General features: G+C 41.3%; 1 protein-coding gene across 1 annotated transcript; it reads right to left on the reverse strand.

Moving 5' to 3' along the window:
* Nucleotides 1-246: 246 nt before the first annotated feature.
* On the reverse strand, nt 247-26,582 carry BORCS5 (BLOC-1 related complex subunit 5). The gene is made up of 2 exons (XM_082750302.1): nt 26,424-26,582; nt 247-965 (listed from the first exon to the last, which is right to left on the reverse strand). The coding sequence occupies exon 2, from the start codon at nt 963-965 to the stop codon at nt 735-737; it is 231 nt and encodes a 76-aa protein (XP_082606428.1). The 5' UTR covers nt 26,424-26,582; the 3' UTR covers nt 247-734.
* Between the last annotated feature and the right edge of the window lie 672 nt (nt 26,583-27,254).

A 27,254-nucleotide genomic window follows, 5' to 3' on the forward strand; every position in this document is an offset into this window, starting at 1 on the left:
CAGTGCTAATGTAAGAATATGAGGAAACCTAAACCACGTGTACATTAAGGAAACCAGTTATCAGTGGGAGATGAGCCCAATGAGAGTGTTCAAAGGAAGTCCTCAGTCTCCAATGATGACACACAAGGGACACCATAACCCAGCACACAACAAAAATACCAGTGTTCCACCGCGGCAGGAACAGGGTGCCCCAGATAAAGACCTGACATGATGTCAACGGGGCAGGAAGAGTAACAACACCAAGACTTGGATTAAATTAATTCTTTATGTTTACAATTCATAACCCGAAAGCCTACTGAGTAAAATTTCATGAAAGCCTTGAGGCCACAGAGCTTCTTAAACCATTTCTCCCCTTCTCTCCATATTTTCACTCCGCAAGCTAGACTTGACAATAAACACTCTCAATTAAAAAAAGAAAATCTAAACAAAATAAAAAGAATTCCCGACACAGAGTTCTGCAAGAAATTTCTAATAATTCAGATACTCCAAATTCGGTTAGCACCGAGAATGAGTTTGGTTTGTTTTGCCAAGGGGAAAACGCATCAAGGAAAGGGGTAGGTGGCGCAGGATCAGAATTTCAGGCCAGCCGGACCGCTACACACCCCTTCCCAGAGTCCCAGAGCCTCCACTCGGCTTTAGGATCCAGTCAGCTCCTGGGTCTGGGGCCCCAGGGGCAGTGCCTGGCTCTGTCCCCAGAGAGCAAGCGCCCAGCCAGCCAGAGAGGAGTGGCAACCCTAGAGCTTGAGCTCCCTCTCTGGTTTCATGCTGAAGGGCTCCAAGCGTTCACTCTCTGGCAGCAAGCTGTTGAGCCGCTCCATCAGGGGCACCGTCTGGTCAATGCCCATCTGGATGCGGCGGAGGATGGCCGACATCTCGTTGACTTTCTGGATCTGCTCCGCGTATTTGGCGTATCTCTTCTGGCGCTCCTGCATGAAGCTGAAGAGCGTCTCCACAGACAAATCCATCTGCAGAGGGAGAAAAGAAGGAAACGCATTAAACCTAGTTGAACCAAGTCCTCTCCAGGGGACCAGGTATCCAGTAGGAGTCCCGGAGGCTGGTCGGCTTACAGGAAGCGCTGGCGATGGAAAACCTCCCCCTGACCACCCCTCTGTCACCTGCTGCCCCACGGTCACCTCTGCAGGGGGGTCTGAGACACTTACACCTTGTGGAGACCCTCAGATTTTTTTTCTCTAGCTCTACATAAAGAATCCTGGGCTTGGAAATTAGACCAGAATTTCAATGTGGCTCTGCCACTGTGGTTGATAATACTTAACTTTTTTGCACATCTGCAAAAACCAGGGAACTCGGCGTGCCTGGGTCACTCAGATGGCAGATGGTTAAGCATCTGCCGTCAGCTCAGGTCATGATCCTGGGGTCCTAGAATCCAGCCTTGGGCTCCCTGCTCAGTGGGGAGAGTCTGCTTCTCCCTCTCCTGCTGCTGCTCCTCCTGCTCATGCTCTAATAAATCTTTATTTATTTATTTTTTAAAAATTTATTTATTTTTTAAAGATTTTATTTATTTGACAGAGAGAGACACACAGTGAGAGAGGGAACACAAGCCGGGGGAGAGGGAGAAGCAGGCTTCCCACTGAGCAGGGGGCCCGACTTAGGGCTCGATCCCTGGACCCCAGGATCATGACCTGAGCTAAAGGCAGAGACTTAATGACTGAGCCACCCAGGCTCCCCTCAAATAAATAAAATCTTAAAAAAATAACAAACCAGGGAAATGATTCCCCCACTGTGAGGACGGAGTGAGAGCACACACCCAGCACAGGACCTGGCATGGCTCAGAGGAGCTTCACAACACAGGTGTCATTCCTCCCTGTCTTCCTTGAATGGCTGTGGGCTGGCAGCCCCTGGGGACAAGTTCAGGGAAAGGGCTGGCTTTCTCTGACAGCCAAGGCGCAAGTCCACACCATTCACCACACTGCTGTGAGGCAAACCGCTCCATGCACTCTCTCCCCTGCTTAAACAAATGTTAGGCTCTGTGTTCCCCTTTTGTGACTATTTTCTTCCCCTGGGGAAGTTTTTTGGAAACTATCACCTGGATAAAAATAAGGGGAGGGAACGTCCAGCCTGTCACGTGCCTATACCCACCCCTCCTGTGTAGGGAAGAAACAAACTACCAAGACTCTAATTTCTACCCTTAAATTGAGTTCAAATGCTACATCAGCCCCCGTTCTTGTCCAGTCCAGGAGCACGGCCCTACCCAACCCTCAGCCCCAAGCAAAGTGCAGGCACCCAATACATGCTACCAGAGTCTGGAAATGGTGTGATAAAAACCAAACTACAGGGCTCCTGGTGGCTCAGTCAGTTAAGCATCCACTCTTGGTTTCAGCTCAGGTCAGGATCTCAAGGTTGTGAGATCGAACCCTACACTGGGCTCTGTGCCAGGCTTGGAGTCTGCTTGAGATTCTCATTCTTCCTCTCCCTCTGACCCTCTCCTCCCTCTAACAAAACAAAACAAAACACAACACCAAATGAAACAAACAGGAGGAAACTAAAGTCAGCCCCATGAAAAATAACCAGTTCTATTTTTATACCGTGTTTGTGTGTGTGTGTTGGGGGGGCAGTGAGGAGAAGGATGGTGAGTAAGGGAGGTGTTAGAAGAATTTCAAGCTTGTTTGTTCTATGCTGGTTCTTTCGTCATTTGTTTTGAAATGCTCAGGGGACAAAAATAAAAACAAAAAAAACAAAAACCAGCTTGTGGGAGAAGAGCAAGGGAGGGAAACCACTACCTCCCAACACTGTGGAAGCAGTTTATACCTTCAGATGGTTCTCTGCAACCCTGTTCAGTCATTCCAGCACTTTCAGGTAGTGGGCCAGTAAATTATAGCATTCCTAAGAATCAACCATGGGGCCTTTTCAGAATGGCAATTCAGGCCAGCACCTAGAAACACTCTGCCTTCCAACAGACAGTGGTGATGTGGGAGCTTGCTGGACTCCTCATAAGAACCAGCAGAGCTCATCAAACCGCCAGCTCCAGCATTTGGCACCATTTGAGTTACCCTATTTCACTTGGCTTGGGTGCTTCTGAGCTCCCCACACCCAACTCTACCAGACCTGACAAACACCTGTGAAATTTATGTGAAATGTCCTTCAAGACTCTAACTTGTCTTGTCTTAGGTCCTTGGCAATCAACCACTTCCCTCCTGACTTATACTTGACCAGACAGTGGCATTTGTTCAAATGACATATACTTGCCCACACATTTCCACATCTGACTGGGGCCCATTTCTGATGTATCCAGAGCTCTTGTCCAAGCCACTCCATGTTTAGTGCCTGGGTGAGCACACATAATTCAAGCACGCTGTTGACACACATGGACAGTATGTCTCTTCAGAGTCAATTCCCTGACAGTCCATGGAGGAAAAAACCACGGAGGAGGAAACCTCAAGCTGAGTGACCTGTGAGGTCTCACGGTGACAGAAGTAAAACTATAACAGAGACCTCCTCAGTCTAGCAACTTCCTTTCAGCTGTATTCCCCGAGCTAGAGAGCGTACCATTATTGGGCATGACATTCTAGTTGGTCCATAGCATGGCATTAAAGCACATCGAATCGCATGATGGAGACATTGCCTTTTAAACCTTTTCCCCTTCTGACTGCTGCCAGGAAAGTCTCGCGTGGGTGCAACTAAGACTTTAAAATCTGGGGAAGTGTAACATAACTAGTGATGCCGATTTCTCACATCCCTGCCCTTTGCTCTCTTGAGTCACCACCACAGCTGCTCCCTAACACCTCCTTCTGTTTGCACACGTGTGCGCACAGACTTTCCCCTGCACACCCGACTTTAAGGCAGTAAGGCAGCATCTAATGCAATTCTGAATCTTACCATTTTGACCATCTGGAACATATCCTTATTCACCTTTCCTATTTCTATTTTTGGTGCAAAGATTCTAATGAGGAAGCAGATATATAATATAGTCAACAGACCTATGCTGGTACTACAGTGTGCCATCTGCAAGGTCCTGGGGACACAGATACTGAGAACCACACTATCTGTACCCCACACAGCTTATTGTACGTTAACATGACTTTTGTTTTCCACTGTCTTTGTTAATGTTATCTTGGTTCTTCCAGAAAACAGGCCCAGAAAGGAAAATATTGCAAATAACTTTGTTTCAGGAACTTTCAGAAAAACAACATAAGTGAAAAAAACTACTAGATTTTCCAACAGACAGAGAATGAGTACTTATTTTCCACAACCTCTGTTTCAAAACCCATGCCTTGCTATGACCACATGACTAAGTTCTAGACAGCGGTACATATACGTGGAAGTCTCTCAGGGCAGCTTCTGGTAACTTCCTTAAAACTCAGATGGCATACACCCTGCTCCTGCATCCCTTCCCTCACTCTGCTCCTGTAGGAATGCAGATGCAGCCCCCTAGACCACGAGAATAAGTATGGAAACACCCTAGGGTTGGTAGAGCAGTGAGCTAGAAGACTAGGTCTATGAGGACTTTTGTGGCTGACAGTAGTACCAACCCTGTGAGAGAAAAATAAATTTCCACTCTGTATAAACCACTGTGATTTTGGACCTCTGTAACACCACTTGAATTTAATCTTCTCCTGGTAGAAATGAAAGAGATAAATTGCCTGCCGTCAAGGAACTCACTGTTTATTCTGAAATTCATACCTCATTATGTTGCCCTACATATGCATATACTGTCTCTGATGGCAGGAGAATTCAAAGGACAAGTAAAACAGAAGGTGAAATCACTTATCTGTAGAATGTGCTCAAACTTGTTCCAAATACCTTATTTGGACAGTACGGCCTATTTGCTCATCTGGGCAGTCCACTGTTAGAAACATCCAAAATATTAGCAAAGCAAACCCAGCAATGATACATCAAAACCAAGTAAGGTTTATCTCAAAGATGCAAGCCTTTTCAGCATCTAAAAAACAAAGTAATCTGCCATGTCAACAGAATTAAGGTTAAAAATTATATAATCATGCAGAAAAAGCATTTGACAAATTCATTTATGAAAAATTTTGAAAATCTGAAAACTTCCTCAACCTAATAAAAGGCATTTATGAAAAACCTACAGCTAACATCATAGTGGTAAAGGATACTTTTCTCTCTAATCGGGAACAAGGCAAGGATGTCTACTCTCATCACTTCTATTCAACACTGTACTAGAAGTCTTAGCCAGTGCAATAAATCAATATAAGGAAATAAAAGCCACAGGAACTAGAGAGGAATATATAAAAGGGTCTCATCTGTAGATTATATGACCATGTGTTTGGAAAAATCTTAAGGACTCTACCAAAAACTAATAAAACTAACAAGTGAGTTTATTAGCAAGGTTGCAAGATACATGGCCAATATACAAAAACTGATTTTATTTCTATATACTTGCAATTAACAACTAGACAATATAATTTAAAAACACTATTTACGGGGCGCCTGGGTGGCTCAGTGGGTTAAGCCGCTGCCTTCGGCTCAGGTCATGATCTCAGGGTCCTGGGATCAAGTCCCGCATCGGGCTCTCTGCTCAGCAGGGAGCCTGCTTCCTCCTCTCTCTCTCTCTGCCTGCCTCTCTGCCTCCTTGTGATCTCTCTCTGTCAAATAAATAAATAAAATCTTTTAAAAAAAAAACAAACACTATTTACAATTGCATCTAACAATTACTTAGGGGAAAATTCAACAAAATATCTTCAAGACCTATACACTGATAATACAAAACTCTGCTGTGAAAAATTAAAGGTGATCTCAGAAAATGGTAAGCATACCATGTTCATGGATTGGAAGAGTCAATATCATTAAGATGTCTATTCTTGCCAAGAGTCAACTGCAATCTGAATCAAAATTCTAAAAGGAATTTCTCACAGGGATTCGATAAACTGATTCTGGGTACATAAAATGGCCAAAAGAATTTGAAAAACCCCCAAGTGTGAAGACTTACAGTACTTGATTTCAAGACAGTATAAAGCTACAATAATCAGGATAGTATGATATTAGCATAGAGACAAACACACAGATCAATGAAGCTGAATGGAGAGTGCAGAAATAGGTCTAAACATATGTGGTCAACTATTTTTTTTTTTTTTAAACAAAGGTTCCAAGATAATTCAGTGGGGAAAGTAAAGTTTTTCAATTATTTGTGTTAGAACAACTAGATATCTATATGGAAAAAACAAATCTGGACCCCTACACTTAAAGCCATACACAAAAAGTACCATGAAATGGATCACAGTCCTAAACATAATAGCTAAAACTATAAAATCTCTAAAAAGAAAACAGGAGAATAACCTTTGCCATCTGGAGTAGGCAAAGAATCTTAATCAACATTTAAAACTTGGGCGCCTGGGTGGCTCAGTGGTTAAGCCGCTGCCTTCGGCTCAGGTCATGATCTCAGGGTCCTGGGATCGAGTCCCGCATCGGGCTCTCTGCTCAGCAGGGAGCCTGCTTCCCTCTCTCTCTCTCTCTGCCTGCCTCTCTGTCTACTGTGATCTCTCTCTGTCAAATAAATAAAATAATCTTAAAAAAAAAAATTAAAACTTTTCTTAGATACCATGAAGAAAATGAAAAGTCAAGCCACAGACTGAATAAAAATATTTACAATACATATATCTGATAATAGGTATCCAGAATAAGTAAAGAATTATTACAACCCAATATTAAGAAAAAAATCCAGGGGCACCTGGGTAGCTTAGTTGGTTGACCATCTGACTCTTGATTTCTGCTCAGGTCATGATCTCAGGGTTTGTGATCGAGCCCTGCCTTGTCAGACTTGGCACTCAGTGGGGAGTCTGAGATCCTCTCTCCCTCTGCCACTCCCTGCTCCTGCCCTATGCTCACTCTCTCAAAAAATAAATCTTTGAAAAGAGAAAGAAAGAAAAAAAATTCAAATTTGGGATATTTTTAAGAGTACTGCCCTGCAGCTTCTGTCTCACTAAAACACTGAGGGTGCCTGGGTGGCTCAGTCAGTTAAGTGGCTGTCTTCAGCTCAGGTCATGATACCAGGGGTCCTGAGGATCAAGCCCCACATCAGGCTCCCTGCTCAGCAGAGAGCCTGCTTCTCCCCTCTCCCTCTGCCTGCTGCTCTGTCTACTTGTGTTCTCTATTTCTCTGTCAAATAAATAAATAAAATCGTTAAAACAAAAATAAATAAAACACTAAGTGATTTTCTAAGGGGAAAAAAACAGCTTTTAAGATATTTAAAAGGAGAATTAAGACCCTCTCCAGGAAAGTAAGCCTCCAACTGATTATCTGAGTATGAACTGAGTTTATTAAAAAGAAAGGTAGGGGAGAAGGGGTCAGTGAAGAATCCTCCAGGAGATCATCTGGACATGGAATCTGACCCTCTTTGTCCCAAGAGGGTCAGTATATACAACCTGTCTCTATATACAACAAAGTATATAAAACTTGTCTGAGGATTGCACCTATGGGCACTATTAAGTAAACTGGACTACAGTTCAAGGGAAAAATTGGGCTGCCCTGTGGTCTCAGTTGAGCATGCAACTCTGATCTCAGGGTTGTGAGTTCAAGCCCCACATTGGATGTAGAGATTACTTAAAATCTTAAAAAAAAAAAAAAAAAAAAAAAAAGGAACAGGAACAAAAAGAGTAGCTAGATGCTAACCAAACAGTTGTCTCAATAGAACTCCCTTGATGAAGCTCTGACACAGTGTGGCAGGGAAAAAATTCTAGTCAGTACTTAAATCACTCTGGAGGCTTCTAGCTCATGTCCAAGACTATCCTAAATCCCATTCCTTGTCTCTAAATATTTACTGCTTCCAAATGAGAAGTGGCTATTCATAACACTGCACATCAAACCTCAGGGAGACCTGTTTCATGGAAACTCCTGTCTTGACTGACCTGGAGTGGCAGACTTCATTGCTTTCAGACCCACTGGCTTAAATTCTCAGTAGTCCACTTCCCAAAGGTTTAGCCAGAGCTTTTTACCTCAGCCGTGAACTTACTGTTCAGACCCTCCAAATGACCTGTATAGATATCTGAAGGCATTCCTAAGCTCAAACTTAGTGAGAGTCACTCTGAGAGGACCAGCCTTCTATGGAAGCAACACAATAAACAAAAAATTAAGGTGAGGCTGAGTAATCATTCTAGATTCATAACAAACTACATACAGCTTGCAGATGAAGACAGGGGTGTCAGAACTGGGTCAAAATCCCAGGCCACAGCAACTTCTTTCAAGATATGTCTCCAAAGGCAAAGGAAATAAACTCAAAAAATGAACTTTTGGGACTTCATCAAGATCAAAAACTTCTGCACAGCAAAGTAAACAGTCAACATAACAAAGAGGCAACCAATGGAATGGGAGAAGATATTCACAAATGACACTACAAAGGGCTGATATCCAAGACCTATAAAGAACTCCTCAAACTCAACACTCAGAAAAAACAGATAATCACGTCAAAAAATGAGCAGAACACATGAACAGACACTTCTCCAAAGAAGATATACAAATGGCTAACAGACACATGAAAAAATGTTCATCATCACTAGCCATCAGGGAGATTTAAATCAAAACTACATTGAGATACCACCTTACACCAGTTAGAATGGCCAAAATCAACAAGATAGTAAACAACAAGTGTTGGAGAGGATGTGAAGTAAAGGGAACCCTCTTACACTGTTGGTGGGAATGCAAGTTGGTGCAGCCACTTTGGAAAACAGTGTGGAGATTCCTCAAGAAATTATGACCCTGCAATTGCACTATTGGGTCTTTACCCCAAAGATACAGATGGGGTCAAAAAAAGGGCCATTTGTACCACAATGTTCATAGCAGCAATGGCCACAGTCGCCAAACTGTGGAAAGAACCAAGATGCCCTTCAATGGATGAATGGATAAAGAAGGTGGTGCATATATACAATCAAGTATTATACCTCCATCAGAAAGGATGAATACCCAACCTTTGTATAAACATGGACGGGACTGGAAGAGATTATGCTGAGTGAAGTAAGTCAAGCAGAGAGTCAAGTATCATATGGTTTCACTTACTTGTGGAGCATAAGGAATAACACAAAGGACATGGGGAGATGGAGAGAAGCGAGTTGGGGGAAATTGGAGGGGGAGACAAGCCATGAGAGACTGTGGACTCTGAGAAACAAACTGAGGGTTTTGAAGGGGAGGGGTTGGGGTGATGGGTGAGGCTGGTGGTGGCTACTAAGGAGGGCACGTATTGCATGGAGCACTGGGTGTAGTACATAAACAATGAATTTTGTAGCACTGAAAATAAAATGGGGAAAAAAAAGAGCTTACTGATAATAAAATAACTCCTGAATAAATATAAAATAAAGCATGGACCAAAAAAAAAAAAAAATCTTGGTTCTGCATATGACTGATTACCTTTTTAACTTTTTTTTTTTCTTTTAAAGTAATCTCCATGCCCACCATGGGGCTTCAACTCATGAGCCCAAGATCAAGAGTCTCAGGCTCTACTAAGCAAGCCGGCACCCCTATCTTTGTGATTGAACCAGTCACTTAACCTGTTTGAGCCTTAGCTTCCTCACCCTTAAACTGGGCATAACGACAGTACTTATTTCAGAAGGCTGATGTGAGGAAAAATGAGATAACCTGTACAAAAAGCCTATAATAGCCCCCAGAAAAGCAGAGCACCCTATATTATAACATATAGAAACTGTGTCTAAAAACTCCTTTTCATGACAAATGGAAAAACAGGATAAGAAATTTAGTAAAGGGGCACCTGGGTGGCTCAGTGGGTTAACCTTCTGCCTTCAGCTCAGGTCATGATCCCAGGGTCCTGGGATTGAGCTCCACATCGGGCTCTCTGCTCAGCAGGGAGCCTACTTCCCCCTCTGTCTTTGCCTGCCTCTCTGCCTACTTGTGGTTTCTCTCTGTCAAATAAATAAATCTTTAAAAAAAAAAAAAAAGATTAAAAAAAAAAGAAATTTAGTAAATAAGGGCAGGAAAAAAAATATTTTGAGGTATCCAATAGACACAATATATCTTTGTTGTAACAGTGGGAGAACTTACTGTTCCGCCTCATCTCTCGTACATTAACTATCTTCAAGGCTTACACAATCACTCAGATGACAATTTACCATTGTGTCTTCTGCTGACTTGTTTTATTTTTGTTCCAAACTCTTGCTACTGAAAAACTTAAAACAGAGTCACATTACTCATCTTGTAGTTTCCTGACAGAAATATTTCACACTATATAATAACTAAAATAATTACTTACCTAAAAGTCCTTCTGTGTATTTTTGATTTATATGTTCTGCCATGAGAATGAGTAACTCCTACCACTGTTTATGGTAAAATAAACAGGTATAATAAAAAAACATATAGGTGTATATGCATCTCTATATATTTTTTAAAAATATTTCGAAAGCAAGCAGGAGAGATTCTCCAACAGGAGTCCATTCCTGCAAAAATTTTGTTACATAAAATTTCCTGATGGGGTGCCCTGGCCTGCTCAGTTGGTGGACTGTGCAACTCTTGTTCCTGGGGTGTGGTTTCGAGCCCCACACTGGGTGTAGAAAAAATAAAATATTTTTTAAAATTTCCTGATAAAATAAGCTTTGATCCTGGTTTCGCACAGGTCAGTCATCTTATGTAAGATATCGAGATGCTCAAAGTAACTTCCTTTTCAAAGTAAGGGTAATCTTTTCAAAGTAGTGGTACATACTAAAAAGGCCTATAGTTTTAAGTTAGAGGTATAATACAGTAAGAGCTTCAAAAGATACTGTACATCTTCTAAATTCTTAAAATATTAATTGTAGATTATGTACAAGAAGATCAAAAGTAGTTTAATGACTTTTTCACAGATCAGAAGAAAAATTAGTAAACTGTGTATCACAGTTAACAAAATTCAAGTTTGTATGATCAATAGACTCTTGTTTTCCCAGCTTTTAGTGACTTAAGTTTAAAAAAAAAAATGTTTTAAAAGACTGCTTAAGGGTGGCCTGGATCGCTCAGTCAGCTAAGCGTCTGCCCTCAGCTCAGGTCATGATCGCAGGGTCCTGGGATCGAGACCTACATCAGCTCCCTGCTCAGTGAGAACCCTGATTCTCCCTTTCATTCCCACTTGTGCTCTGTCTTTCAAATAAATAAAAAATCTTTAAAATATAAAGACTGCTTAAGAACTCAATGAGACATTAAAAAAAGTCATTTGTCTTTCCCACCCTTTAAAAGTACAGTTCAGTTTTTAAGGTAATGATGTCTCTCAGTTAACTTAGGTGTCAAGGTCAACTTTTATTCGGTCTCAATAAATAGTTCACTTTCTTTGTGTTCATTCTACATTTAAATTCCTGCTTCCCAAGGAGATTAATTTAGGACTATGGGGGTGGGAAGCAGAGGCCATGAAGGGCTGAGGCAGCTAATCAAAGGGCCGGCTGCCCCTCATCCCACATTCCAAATCTAGCCCCAGCTTTGTTCTTCCTTTGGACAGACATCCTTCTTTGGAAATGCTTCAGTGTTTTACAAAAAACTTCACCTTTCTAAAAATTCTAAGTACCAAAACTACCAATCCCCCTGATTAGAGAGCGTTAGCATAGCCATGTAAATCAGTACTGTTCCAAGGGCAGAATTTGCTGTTGCAAATTCATTTCTCCAAAGATAAACACATGGCCGAGAAGTACATGAAAAGATGTTCAACATCATTCGTCATCAGGGAACTGGAAATCAAAACCACAAAGAGATACTACTTCACACTCACTAAGATGGCAAAAATAAAATGGCAGACAATAGTGAGGATGTGGAGAAACTAAAATCCTCGGGCACTGCCAGGGGGTACGTAAAATGGTGCACTGCTTCAAAAAGAGTTTGGCAGTTTCGCCAAAAGTTCAATACAGAAGTACCAGAGACTCCAGCAATTTCACTCCTAGGTAAATGCCCAAGGCAACTACAATAGATGTGCATGCAAAAACTCGCACAGAAAGGTTCACGGCAACACTGTTCAGACAAAAAGCAGAAACAACCCACATGTCCATGATGATGGACATGAATGGATACACAAAATGTATATCCCTAAGTGGAATAGGATTGAGCCACAAAAAGGCAGTCAATACTGATCTAAGCGACAAGAGATGAGCCTCGAAAACAGCATGTTAAGTGAAAGAAGCCAGACATAAAAGGCCACATATTTTATGATTCCGTGTATATGAGATGTCCAGAACATGCAATCCGTAAAGACAGAAGGCAGACTAGCTGTTGGCAGGAAATAGGAGAATGAGGGATGGGGAGTGACCCCTAGCTTACGTGGGTGATGAAAATATTCTGAAATTAGACAGTGGCTTTACGTGAACAACTTTGTGAACATACTAACGACCACTGAACTGCACCACTACAATAGGGTGAGAGGTACCTTTTAAGTTGAGCTCTCAGCAATCTCCCAGAACCTTCCTTGCTTGTTCTTAAACTGACCCCTTAGAGATGGCACATTATTTTTTTTTTTTTTTAAAAGATTTTATTTATTTATTTGTCAGAGAGAGAGCGAGCGAGAGCGAGCATAGGCAGACAGAGTGGAAGGCAGAGTCAGAGGGAGAAGCAGGCTCCCTGCGGAGCAAGGAGCCCGATGTGGGACTCGATCCCAGGACGCTGGGATCATGACCTGAGCCGAAGGCAGCTGCTTAACCAACTGAGCCACCCAGGCGTCCCGAGATGGCACATTATTAATCTCGCTCCTGACTAGAGGCACCTTCTTCTTTTAATTTAAATTAAAGTTTTCATTTAAATTCCAGTTAGTTAACATACAGTGTTACATTAGTTTCAGGCTTACAATATAGTGATTCAGCATTTATATACAACATGGGGTGCTCACCCCAAGTGCCCTCCTTAATCCCCATCACCCATTTAACCCACCCCTCCCACATCCTCTCTGATTACCATCACTTTGTTCTCCATGTTAGGAGTTTGTTTCTTGCTTTGCCTTTTTCTCACCCCTGCCTTTACTCTTTTGTTTTGTTATTTAAATTCTACATGAGTGAAATCATATGGTATTTGTCTTTCTCTGACTTATTTCATTTAACATAATACTCTCTAGCTCTATCCATGTTGTTGCAAATGGCATTTCATTGTTTTTTTATGGCTGAGTAATTATTCCATTATATATACACCACATCTTCTTTATCCATTCATCAGTTGATGGACACTTGGGCTGTTTCCATAATTTGGCTGGTGTAGATAATGTGGCTATAAACATCGGGGTGCATGTATCCCTCTGAATTAGCATTTTCACATTCTTTGGTAAATACCTAGCAGTGCGATTGCTAAGTCATAGCATAGGTCTGTTTTTCACTTTCTGAGGAACCTCCATGCCATTTTTCAGAGTGGCTGCCCCAGCTTGCATTCTCCCAACAGTGGAGGCACTTTCTTCTTAAGATCTTTCTTTTAATCTCAGGTCCTGGTGCTAGGGCTTAGTTGTTCTAGCTTTCGTCCATCAGTTACCACCTGATTTTGTCTTTGCCTCTCACGAGTAGCCGTTTCCACCTCAAAGAATCGAGTCGAGTGCCCCTTCCACCAGTTTGGCCCATTCTGACCAACCCTCCATCTTCTATCCCTACCACATCTTCACCACTTGTCCTCTACTGGGGATTCAGATTATGAAGGTTAGTGTGCTAGGCTGCCACAAAAACTTTTCTGGGTCAGATATGTTTTCTTGGATTTCTGACCTTCCTGCTGATCATCATTCCCACAGAGGATTTGGGAGCTCTCTGGGGCAATCTTCTCTCCGATGCCTCCCTCTTGCACAACGGACACAATGGGAAGATGTTTTCATTAATTACACCATGGCCTAAATGGCACCAATTACCACAAATTGGACACTTTGAAGCAATCCTGTTTCCGAACACAACAGTTCCCAGTGACAGCTTATAAAAGTAAACTTTTGCCATTTACTCTCATGCCATACCTTTGATCTATAAATCAGACAAGAAGAGAAACTCCTCTCTGGCAAATCTCAATCTACAAAATCTACCAAAATCAAAACCTGAAATGAAAATGAGTCCTTAGTGGGAAGCCCACCCATCAGTGACTGCCCGAGCCAGGCTGGGTTCCACATCTCCCGCTCACTGTCAACCACACCAAGGAATGATGGTTGGCCAGTGACATTTCCTTTTCCGCAGTTAGTTCTACCTTGTCAAGTGAATTAAACTGTGTGAAAGTTTTTCAAGTTACTATTTCCATCCATAAAGAACCCCCAAATCTGTTTTAAATGGACGTTAAAGTCAAATCCAACATCTCTAAGTCCATTAGGAATAGAAACCTGCTCAGGTGAGCCTATGTTTGCAATTAGGAGCGTATCAGTCAAAACTGTGCATAGTTTCTACTTCCTTCTGGAATTACGTAAACCTTCCTGGGGTCCTTATTAGTCTGTGATTTCCTTTTGCGAAAGAAACAATGGGCAGACGGTCACCAATGTTTTCATTAATTACAACACAGACTGAACAGCATTGATTACCACGTAATGGACATTTTGAAGTGACCCTGTTTCCTTTTTTCAAACAATGTATCTAAATGTCTCCTAAAAGAAACACATTTTATTTGGGCCTTCAAGAGAATTAAGACACACCAGGACCTCAGGAATTTGAATCGCATCACTTTGTTCCAACAGTCATTTTATAAAGTGACCAACTTCCCCTAATGTCTTCTTACCCTCTGTGTCAGGCCTAGAAGGGAAGGTAGGAGAGAAATCTCAAAGCCTTTAGGCAGTTTCCAATGGTAAGCAGGAGAAAGTCCGGCTGATTACCCCTTCCCTCTCCATCTCTCAGAAAAGGACTAGTGAGGGCCTCTGAAAGGCAGCAAGTGAAGAAAAAAAGATCAGGGTAAAAGGTAAAAATAAAAGTCCAGGGCAGAAATCCCGCTTCTCCCTCCCCTTGGGAAAGCCTTCTCTGTAGGCTACACGAGATAGTAGTTCAGGCACACAGACACACCGCCTCCTGAAGAAGTCTCTGTTCTGCTTCCACTCTAGTTAAGAGTCACTTTTTGCAGTCCCAGAGTGGGAGTGGGTGAAGCATGAAGCCCCTCAGCACAGGTCTCATCTCCCGCTTCCCTGCTTGTACCTCTCCCTGTCATCCCTACTACCAGCATCCCCAGATCCCAGGAAAAGGCCTTCTTCTCAAAAGGGTGATCAGGAGAAAGCATGGAAAGTTAGCCTCAAGAAGGCAGAGTGGCATTTTAAATTTGTAAATATGGGGTCTTCAGGGTTTTTTTGTTTGTTTGTTTGTTTGTTTGTTTGTTTTTTTAAGTGTGGCTACACCCTGTCAGGATTGCTTTTGAAATGTAAAAGTATATAATGAAATTATGAATACTGTAAAGGAATCCCGGGTTAGGGAAAGTGTATGAGCACCGCACATGAACAATGAGAGGAGGTGGGAAGTTAAGGTATTAGAATAAGGAATGGAAGAGAAAGAAAGTAGAACAGTAGAAAAAGCATGGATCTTAGATCTGGGTTTGAGTCCCAGCTCTACCATTTTACAGCTGGGTTACTCTGAACGGTTTAACTTTCAGGTCTTTGAACCTCAGTTTCTTTTTCTGTCCAACGTAGATGACAGGGCACATAAAATGCCCCTTCCACACTCGGCACACGGTCCGCATGTAAAAAGTGACAGCCGCATTGTCAGGACTCCTATTACTACTATGTCAAGAAAGAATCTGGGGAAGTTGTGCTGGTAGATGGAGTGGGTGGATGGTGAAGAAAATCTGGGAGCCATGTCACTAACCCCGACTCCCCTTCCCAGTGTCCAGGACTAAAGAGAAATAAAGGTAAGTCTGTATAAACCTAAGTGACACAGTCAATATTTAAAAGCTGAGCTGAGGGGATTAAAACAATGTCAAATTGGGTCATGTGCTAATTCCATGTATGCACCCCAACTGTCCATGAACACAGTCCCTTTTTTGATTCAGAGTAGAGAACAGACCTTCCAGATGGTGTGGAAGTAAATATTTTACTGTCAAAATTCTCTACACAATACCTGAAGAAAGAACGTGAGAATACGAACGTACTAATTTGGCACAGCTCAGCAGATGCCACAGGGTGTGTCCCTAAACACTATGCTGGATGACTTCCGGGACACGTGAGGGCCACAGCATTACCCATGCAGAAGGCCGAGGTGACAGCTCAGCTTAATACACACATTCATCCAGCAGACACTGCCTAAGCACAAGGGGAAGAATAAGGCAGGAGAGTCCTTCTGACCAGGGGAAACCAGGAGTGCTGCATGTACAGGCTGTTGGCCTATACTGATGGAATTGCCAGATCCACTCAGTGGGGACGGAGGGAAGATGGGAGAAAACACAGAAACAGTGGGAATGTGGAAACAGTGGGAAAACACAGGGCAGTGGGAATGTGGTGGACGTGGGTAAATACGATTGGGATTGCTCTGAGATGGAAAGGCAGAGGAGGGAGTGATCACGGGGAGACTCCAGGTCTTGGCAAGGATGAAAGGAGGATGGCTGACAGGCCTTAGGGTTAGGAGTGATCATTCCCGATATTGTGCCACTCACACTCATACTTCTACAGAGTCGCATCACTTCCTCCTGGTAGTGCTGCATTTGAGATAAGGGTCTTTCGCCCCCTAAAATAATCCTTTCACTTACATAGCTCCCGCGGTCCTGGTGGTCCTGCAGAGTACCTTCCTGTTCATGATCCCACCTGCTCTGGGCTGCAGGGCGGGGTCACTGTAACTTTCTATGGGAGCAATGTCTAATGGTTTGATGTGACCTTGGACAAGCAGTAGGCTCTCTAGTCATGTGTAGCATGAATTGTGGATAATGCCAGGATGGCATCTAAAGGCTTACAATATTAAAATATAGTTTGTCGGGGCACCCAGGTATCTCAGTCAGTTAAGCATCCAATTCTTGATTTCAGTTCAGGTCATGATCTCAGGGTCATGAGACTGAGCCCCAGTTGGGCTCTGTGCTTAGTGGGGAGTCTGCTTCTCTCCCTCTCCCTCCCTCTGGCCCTAACCCTTGGTCGTGCTTGTGCTCGCTCTCAAAAACAAATAAACAAATCTTTAAAATATAGCTTATCAATATGGGCAGAGAAAAATTAACTGTTGCCTCAAGCTCTAAGAACACCTCCTAGAAACATCCTTTCGGAATCGTTGAAAGACTTAGTACAGATTTAGAATTTAGTAAAGATTTCAAATCACTGAAAGAATTAGTGATATTTTTAAAATGCGGATCTGCAAGTGTTCTCCCAACTAACAACAGGGGATAGCCAGTAAGTCTCCACTTCAGAACATCCAGATAATTATGACAGCAGACTGTTAAAAAGGACAAGAATTTTGGGTATTGTCTAAAAATTTGATAAATTTCAGGTATAGACAGATTTGTAAGGAAGAGTCTCCTGGCTCACTCTGTACTAGCCAGGAGATCTTATCTTACAAGTTCCTTTCTAGAAAGGTGTTCATGGCCCACCCTACCTATAATTTCCATACCACTGACATTTCAAATCCCTTTTCTTGCCTTATATTTTCATTCTCAGCACTTACCTTACACACTTTAAAAAAAAAAAAACAAAAACTTTTTTACCTTTATTGTCTGTTTCTCCAGACACACAAGGTTCTATGAGGAAAAAATTCTATTTTTTCAGTGATATATCGTCAACACCTAAAACAGAGCCTGGCAAAGAGCTGAATGAATTCATAAGTGAAGCAGACATGTAAAGGCATACGCATACAAAGTTCTGAAAGGCATGTTCTTATCTCAGTGAGTCAAAATTCTGCACCCAGGAAGACAGAAGCCTAATAAGACTCATACATCACAGGGGAAAAAATAAAGAGTGGAAGTATTCCAAGTTGGGGGAATAAAAATGTATGTTCAAGATAGACATACGTAAAGTACAGAAAATAGAATGAAGCAGGCTAAAAACAAATACCACCAATCATCTCATCATTAACAGGCAACCACAACTAACAGTCATGTTTCCTTTGAATCTTTTTTTAAAAAGATACTTAACATAGCTGAAATCATACTGACTGTATAATGCTGTGTTCTGATTTTTCACTTAATGTGAAAAGCTGAAGTGTTTTCATAGTATCACCTGGTTTTCACTGACAGGACCTACATCAAGTGAAATTTATCATAAAATTTTGCCCTTCTGAATCTCAAAGTTGGGCTACAGATGCATTTAGGAATATAAGCTGAAAGATGATACATATGTTCAAAGTATAGCTCAAAATGTAATACAGTCCCGGGCATACATGTAGACGATCTTTCCCAGCCTCCTTTGAAGTTAGCTGCAGCCAAGTGGTTGAGTTCCAGCCACAATGATGTGTGACACTTACAGAATCTCCCATCTGTGTTATTCCACTCTCTTTCCTCTTCTGCCAACCTGGTGCTATCAGGACATGGTCTTTGGTTAGGTATGGCAAAGCCACAAGATGGGAGGAGCCTAAATCCCTGAACATGGGAGGAGAGTCACCAGCTAATATCCAGAAACATCCAGAAACAGAACTAGATTTCTATTGCATTTGAGCCATTACACATTTCTTCCTCTATTTATAGCTGCAATCTAGCCTACCCTACCTAATACAAATTTCAAACCTTTATTTTCCCTAACAGAATAAAGAAGCTTCTCAGGCACTATGATAAAGACGGTGAAGTAATTGAAGAATGTATTATGTTCTTCATTTAACAAACATTTATTAAATGTTTACCACACGCCAGGCATTGCTTCAAGCACTGCAGCAACGTTTGCATTTGCTAAAATTCCTTGTTTTTCTTCACCAAAAGAGATACAGAATAGGGAATAGCTTTTCCCAGCCCTACTTCCAGTTTTCTAGCCCACATGCCCTTACTGCTGCTTACCCTCTAGCTTACAGACTGCAGTTACTCTTGCATTCCACAGGCAGCTAAAGGGGCCTCTACCACTGCCCACTCCGGCAGACTGGAAATGACCTACGGGATGGAGAGGGACAGGGGCTCTAGTAGCTGGCTCATGTGGCCAGTACTAGAAAAGCTGGCAGCTCCAGCTGTCTAGGGGCATGTCTAGGGCAAGCAAACTAGGCGGGAAATAGGGCTGCTGTTCACACATGCTCATATGTCAGTATCCAGAATTAGAATGGAGTTAAATCTTGGAGCAGTCAAAGAACTGGGTCTTGCTCCTGCCTCGCCAAAAAATACAAGCCTACATTTCCAGAGGCAAGTAATAAACTAGATTGGGCCCTCTTCCAGGATTTCAGCCTTTTGGCAGGACAGTGTTGGTGTAAAGGAAGTGTGGGGCCAGGCCCAAGGAAGTACTGTACGGTGTACCTTACAGCCAGACAAACCAGGGTAAGCCCAGTCCCCCATCTGCATTTCCTGCCACCCAAGGGACCAGTTGTATTTCTTACCAAAAAGAAAGGTTGCCCAAAGGACAGGAATGGGGGAAAACTATAATTCTATTGTAAGGTCTCAACCTGAAATTTATAACAAAGTAACTTGTAAAACAGAAAGGCAACACACAATTTTCTTTTAAATACCCCGTTACGTTAGCAAAAAGAAGCCCAACATCTCAATGATCTTGTCAAAATTTGTAGTTTTAAGTAAACACTCCCAATCCATTTTATAATTTGAGGTCAAGCAAACAGAAAACAGTGTGAGGGTATGTTTAAAAGCAGCAACAGGAATCTAACAAGGCTGAAATTTAAAGGAGATTCAGTTCAAGGTGTAAAGAACAGCCTCACCTGGCCAGTGATCCACATGAAGGAGCTCACAATGAATGCTAATGACACCTCAGATACGGATTCTTGGTGTAACACTGTAAGCGACTCATTTAACTTTGACCAATCTCTTTCCCAGCCCCACAGGAGGAAGCATGGTACAGGAAGTCAGGGCAAATACTTGGAAAACGGCTCCAGCTAGGTCTTAAAGATTCTAATACTGCCAACAGAAAGAAATCCCTGCCCAGCTCTATGTGCTGGCCCATGCCTGGTAGCTCACTTCTTCAAACACCAGTTGAGTGTCTACTGCATGAAAAAGGACTAACTAAAATAAAAATGAAAGATTCCAAAGAAGTAGAACGTTAAGTAGTATGGTAATGTAGGAAAAAGAGCTGGTGATCTTTTATCATATCTTAGCATTTTAACTAGAATAAAAATCTTGTGCAAATCCCAAAGAAACTCAAGGACGTTGTTTTCTTTATCTGTGCAATGAAAAGGCTGCATAAGAGAAGCTCTTTGTAATCTCATGTAATCATGTGGCTTCCTCAGAACCAAAACTCTTTCTTACACCTGTTCATCTGAACTGCTACTCAATGCTTTGTATTGGTTTATGCTAGCTAGAATAGTATGCTTATCAGCACATCTAAAAATGAAAACCAGACTACCAGAATCACACCATGAATTTAGTCTCAAGGCCTTTGAGCCAGCACACAGTAACAGTAACAAACCTAGTGCTTTCCTCTTAGTTCACAAAGTATTCCAATCTAGGAACATAATTACCCATTGATAGCAACTACAACAAGGCAGAAACATGATCCAGGTCAGTGACAAGAGATGCTCCAAATGTCTTAACTATGTCTTCCGGGGACTGTGTATTTGCCACCTGCCCTCTCCCAAATCCCCTGACCCTGGGAAGACACCCTCACTAGGAAGATGTATGTTCCTTTCACTTTTCAGATAACCCAAATTTCAATGGCTGATGTGACCTAAAACTGAAAATATCTGCCTGCCAACTTGGACCTTAGAAAGAATGTAATATCACAGGAAAAAAAAAAAAAAATCACTGAAATGACCAGAATCATGTGTCCGCAGCCTAGAAGCCAAGGACTAATCATTCACTGCCATACAGTTTCACGTTTCTCATGACCCATGTTCCCAGGCACTGGCTTGTTACTCACAAAGCGGAATAAACAATTAACTACAAAAAAATTACACATATCACATATCCGTAGCATGAAAGAAATACAGGGCTTGAGAGAAACCAGAGTGGGCTAAAAATTGAGTTTCGCCTCTACTTAGTTTTTTATTACACTTGGGTTGTTGAAAGTACATCTTAAAAGAAGCCGATATTCAGACTGCTACTGGTATCAAGAAACTACATATAGGCCAATTCATAGCATTAGGGTTAGGCTTTTCTCTTTAGCCATTATTTATATTAAAAACTACCAACAAGAGCCAACACTATGGTGTTTACCATACGGAAACAAAGTCCTAAGTACTTCCTAGAGAGTAACTAATTTACCCTTACCAAAACCTTTCTGAGGCAGATACCATTCTTACTCTAACAGAAGAACTGGGGGTGCCTGGGTGGCTCAGTGGGTTAAAGCCTCTGCCTTCGGCTCGGGTCATGTTCCCAGGGTCCCGGGATCAAGCCCCACATCGGGCTCTCTGCTCCAAGGGGAGCCTGCTTCCTCCTCTCTCTGTCTGCCTCTCTTCCTACTACTTGTGATCTCTGTCTGTCAAAGAAATAAATAAAATCTTAAAAAAAAAAAATAACAGAAGAACTGATGCTCAGAAGAAGTGAGTTACCTGTTCAAGGTCACAAAGCTAGTCAGAGCAGTGCCAGGATTTGAACCGAGGCAACGAGGCTCTGGAGCTTACATGTAGAACTGCTATACAGAAGCACCCACACATGCAAGACATACACGTTATCCCTTCCTTAGCTGAGCCCTCCGAGCTTCCCAGGGCTCACAACCATACTCCTACCCAATGGTCACTCTCAATGAATGACCTCCCCTCCTCAGAGAGAATACCCACGCTCCTTGGGGGTGGCGGATCTATGCCAGTTACCCTCTTTTTATAAACTTGTCCAATTCTCCTTGTTCTCTCAAAACAAATGCCATAAGGTTCTAAATCCCACCCTTTCTTGCTGCCTCAGTGACGCTACTCTAAGACCCTTTCTATCCTTCATCTTCAATCTCTTCTCTTCTGTCTCTTCCCTGTCAACCTGTGAACATGTTCAAGTATACCACCTATAAAACAAAACAAAACACCAAACCCTCCTTTGATCTTCATCCACTTTTAATTCCATAATTTTGACCACTACCTCACTCCACAACCCTGGATTACTTGCTTACCCTCTCTACTAGGCTTTATTTTCTGCATGTAAATAATGAGGGCACTGGACCAGAAGGTCTCTAAGGTCCTTTGAATTCCAATGTTCTATGGTTCTTTTTTTTTTTATTATTATAAGGGTTTTATTTATTTGACAGAGAGGGATCACAAGTAAGCAGAGAGGCAGGCAGAGAGAGGGAAGTAGGCTCCCTGCTGAGCAGAGAGCCCGATGCTGCGGGACTTGATCCCAGGACCCTGAGATCATGACCCGAGCTGAAGGCAGAGGCTTAACCCACTGAGCCACCCAGGTGCCCCTGTTCTATGGTTCTTAATGCAGAGTAGAATTTTTTGAACAAGTTTAGTTTCTTCACTGTCCCCTGAAGCCTCAAAGTTAATTTTCTTCTAAGACTGCCAAGGTGTTTCTGTAGCCAGCAGTGCCACCACACCCCTCCCACTCATTTGCCCTTTGAGTTCCCTTTAAGAATTAGCTTCAGCCTCACCTGCTCCAGAACATCCTGAACTTTAACTCTTACAGCACCTCAGTTAGGGAGCACAATGAGGCACTCTCCATTAATAGTGCTGTATCTTTCACATATCTTTCCAGTGTATCTTTGTTCCCTCACTTAGACTAAGCTCTCAGCTAGCAGGCACTCTGTCACGTTTCTCTATAACCCCTAAAACCCCTCACACTGAGTAGGTCTGTAACAGTTGCTCAGTGATGCTGGTCGGCTGACTGAGGGATCCCCCCGGGAGCCACCAAGGAAACTGGTGGTCAGTGTGAATTACAAGGCTCTCTGGGAAGGAAGACTACCTCAAGTTACTCCTCTCTCAAACACACGGATTTGTAAAACCCAGAATTTCATTCAAGAGCATCATCCAAATTTAGGAACAGGAAAGCTTAGTTAACTCCCTGATTTTTTTTTTAATCTGAATCAGAACAGTAACAGCCATGTTTCCCTTTGATCCAAACTTAAAGTGACTACAGGCCTGTAACTTTATGAGTCTCTGGCTGATCCAGGTTCTACACTTCCACTAATACATATTCTCCAAGGTTATTAAGTTCCTTATTTTTCAACACATACAGCATTATGTTACTTCCTCACGCTTGCAACCAAATTTCCAGGAAACATCTGGAATAATATTAAAGAGTTGGTGTTATATCAAAACTACATCCTCTGCTTTATTCATTTGGAAGTGACTAATTTCAACCCTGAGGTTAGAAGTGAGCACAGATGGATGTGTATGTTTTAGGAGTCTGCTAGCATTTACCAACAGAGATGCCAAGTCACTAATGAAAAACCCTAAAGTGTTCACTCCTTCACCTTCAGAGAACTACCGAGCTACCATGTACTGGGAGTAGTATTCTCTGTTCTGTAACAATCCCGGGTAACTACTGACCACTCAAAGTGAACCCCAAAGTTTCTCAAACAATTTTAAACTCAGTTTGTTTTAAATGAATGCTCTAGAACTGGTTCTCAACCGTGGTTACATGTTAGCATCACCTAGAGCACCTTCATAAATATCAAGGCCTAGCTCCCTCCCTTCCCTACTCACCACCCTTGAAAAATTTGTGTCTAACTGGTTTAGAGTGAGACCTATACATCAGCTACTTCTTAAAAGCACTTTGGCTATACTGATAAGTTAAGGTGTTATTATTTTAGGTATGACAACAGAATTACAGCTGGGTTTTGGAAAAGGCTTTCTTAGTGGAAAAACTGGTAAAATTCAAATAAGGTCTCCGCTTAGTTGATAGTGTGGAACTGCTATCAATTTCCCAATTTTGATCATTGTACTAAGGGTCTGTAAAATGCTCACTTTAGAGGAAGCTGTGTGAGGGGTATAGAGGAACTCTCTGAATTATTTTTATGACTTTTCTCTAAGTATAAAACTAGTAAAGATTTTGAAAGTTTTTTAAAGAGTCCTTTACCTTTAAAGATACATACTTTGGGGTGTCTGGGTGGCTCAGTTGGTTAAGCCTAAGTGTCCAACTCTTGATTTGGCTTAGGTCATGATCTCACTGTCATGAGATTGAGCCTCGCACAGAGCCTGCTTAAGATTCTCTCTCTCCCTCTCCTCCGTGCCCCCATGCTGCTTGTGCTCTCTCTTAAAAAAGATACATATTTAAGTATTTATGAATGAAATCATATGTCCGAGATTTACTGCAAAATAGATCAGTTGGAGAAGTGGCAGGGAGTGAGTGAGGGTATAAACAAAAATAGGACCTTACACAAATTGATGCCTGCAGTGAGCAGCTGGGCAATGAGTACGGGAAGGTTCCCAATATTTGTCTACTTCATTGTGTGTGTGCATAAAATTTTCCATCCTAAATACTGGAAGCAGAAATTCCCAGATGATTCGAACACACATTCAGGGCCAAGAAATACTGCTTGAGAGTCTTGGAAATGAGGTATAATGAGGAGCTCTACCTAGTATGACAATCTACAAAATACTTGGCTCTTTGACATTGAGCTAGTCGTTTAATCTTTCTGTCTTACACTTTCCTAAACTATAGAAGAACAGAAATAGACTAAAGGACCTTTCAAAGAGAAGATGAGAACTATCATGACATAGATTTAGTTGTTCTAAAATCTTCTACAAGTTAACATCATAGTTAATTTCTAGCACAATAATAAAAAATGGGAAGGTCTTGTGTCTGCAAAAGCAGTTCCCAAAGAATGTTCTTAAAAAACACTACTTCTATGAGAAATTACCTAGGATAGGGTTCTGGGATCAAATAAGTTTGAAAAACACCAGCTTTATTTCCTGTAAGATTCCTAAGAACTTTTTGTTTTGTTTTTGAAATATTTATTTTCTAATGAGCATACAAGGTGAAAATTCAATAAAAATATGTCAATATTTTACTCATACAGACCTTCATAGCATGACCTCTTGTCAAGCAAACTACACACGACTCTCAGAATATACAAATAGTTTTTTTTGGGGGGGCTAAGAACTTTCAATAAGATTAATATGCATCGTGACTTTCCAAGGGTAGTAACAGAATATGCAAAAAGTCTGACCTTCTTCACATGGGAAGAGTTCTATAGAATTTATTTTGGAAAACAGTGCTCTAGACCAGTGGTTCCCAAATCTCAGGTAATGGAGAATGGATTCAGTATCATTTGATAAGCTTATTAAAATAATGATTCATAGACCACATCCTAGAACTACTGGTAGGAAAGGAAAACTCAGTCTTTAAACAAGTGAAAAACTCAAGAGATTCTGATAAACAGTCAGATTTGAGATTTAAATTTCTGTAGATCATAATACAGTAAAATAAGCTTATAATATTTAAAAGGCCACAATAATGCCAACCACTATGAAAATATGAAATGACAATTTGGAATGCTCCCCCAAATAAAAGAATTTAAGCCATGAGAGAAGCATATATGTATACATTTTATGAAAGGTAAGTAGTAAAATATTGGAGGTGTTGGCAAATTCAAATCAATATACCCAGTGACAACTCTGTAATTATCTTAAGGATTTACTACATTTATTACTAATTGTTAATGAATTTGCAGTGATTCTCAACTCTCTGTGTGTTTCCTATCTGTCTTCTTCTCAAGCCTGAATCAATGTCCAGGACTATTTTGTCAAATATCTCCAGGAGTTGCCATTAAGTGGTTTGCCATTGAGTGGTTTCTCCATAACAGAGCTCCTGACCTTTTCTTTATGTGATACTACTTCGAGGTATCAGGAATCTCAATCCAATCTCTTCTTTCCTGAAAACTTCGGAAAATGTTTGTACTATACCTTAGTGCTCACAGAGCTGTGCCATGCAGCAGCCCAGTCAATGATATATTTCAGTGTTTAACAGAAGTACCTTATTATTCTCACTAATTACTAAATATCTGTACCATGCACTTTAGTTTTCTAAGTACTTTCACAGGAATTATCTTGCTCCTTCCCTCACAAAAACCTTGGGGATTGAATAGGCTTAAATGTTTCCATTCAAACAATAAAAATCACTGAGCATTTCATATGTTCATACTGTGAAAAAGTAACTGAGAGAGATATCAAGGCTCCTGCTCTCAAACAACTGAAACTCTACTGGAAAACAAAATATAAATGACATACAGGAAACAGCTAAAGTCAATTCAAAGATAAAATGTTAGCTAGAGCAGATTAGTATGGCAGGAAAACTGCCATACTAACACTTACTGAGCAATTTAATCTTCGTTCAACCCTTGGGATAGGTTACTACTCTTTTTCAGATAAGAAAACTGAGACCAGGAGAACTTAAGTAACTTACCCAAGCAATTAAGTGGTGAACCAGGATTCAAATTCCAGATCTGTCCAGCTCCACGAACTACTCCTTTTCATCATTACATTTTACTGCTAGGAAAGACAATCTATCTAAAGCAATGGGGACAGGTGTCAAGACTAAATCAGAAAATGGCCATTTCCCATAAAGCTTGGATCACTGGCTCTACTGTCCAGTACAAACGGAGTTGAGAGTCGGAGGAAATCACAATAATGAGCCGGTGATATTATTTTCCCCCAGTACATTACCTCTTTGATTCGTTTAACCAAAGCATTCTGATCAAAGGCAACGGCCTCTGCACACTGATGAAGATGATCCTGATATCGGAGGCAGAGCTGTAACACCTGCTGAGAATCCAGTTTCTCCAATTTGGTATTTGTTGGGGAAGTCTGGCCACTCAATAGCCCTTCAAACAGAAAATAAAAAATGAAATGAAATGAAAGTTACTATTAATAAATTTGTTTTATTAATAAGTAACTTTTATTGTTTTATTTATAAGTAACTTAATAAGGTCACTGAAGACGGGGTAGGAGACTAAAATTTAATCTTGCGTCTTTTGTTACATGCTAATGACAGTCATAGAAACCATCACTGAGGGAGCATCTCTTATAGACCAAGCACTAGGCAAAGTGTTTCATATGCATTATTTTCATAATCATAATTTCCCTAGAAAGTAAGGTATTATTAATCCCATTTCATAGATAAACTCAAGACACAGAGAGATGAAGATAAAAAAAAAAAAAGTCACATAGCACAGTATAGTCATAGTAAGTGGTTTCTCTAGAATACTGCTCCTGACCATTAGAAACTATTTCAATGTATCAGGAATATAAATCCCTACTTAAATGAAAACTTTGGAAGATGTTTTAATATATCTTTTAATAATATAAGATCATGTGACTTTAAAACAAAGGCAGAGACAAAGAAGGGCATTACATAACAATACAGGGATCAATCCGTTAAGAGGCTATAACAATTACAAATATTGATGCACCCAACACTGGAGCATCTAAATACAAGAAACAAATACAGATATAAAGGAAGAAACTGAACAGTAGGGGACTTTAATATCACACTTT

Source organism: Mustela nivalis (assembly GCF_964662115.1).
Source record: "Mustela nivalis genome assembly, contig: HAP1_SCAFFOLD_919, whole genome shotgun sequence".
NCBI classification, from domain to species: domain Eukaryota; kingdom Metazoa; phylum Chordata; class Mammalia; order Carnivora; family Mustelidae; genus Mustela; species Mustela nivalis.

Excerpts from the sequence above, each read along its gene's own strand:
- BORCS5 (XM_082750302.1), bottom strand. The coding sequence starts at position 965 with ATGGATTTGTCTGTGGAGACGCTCTTCAGCTTCATGCAGGAGCGCCAG.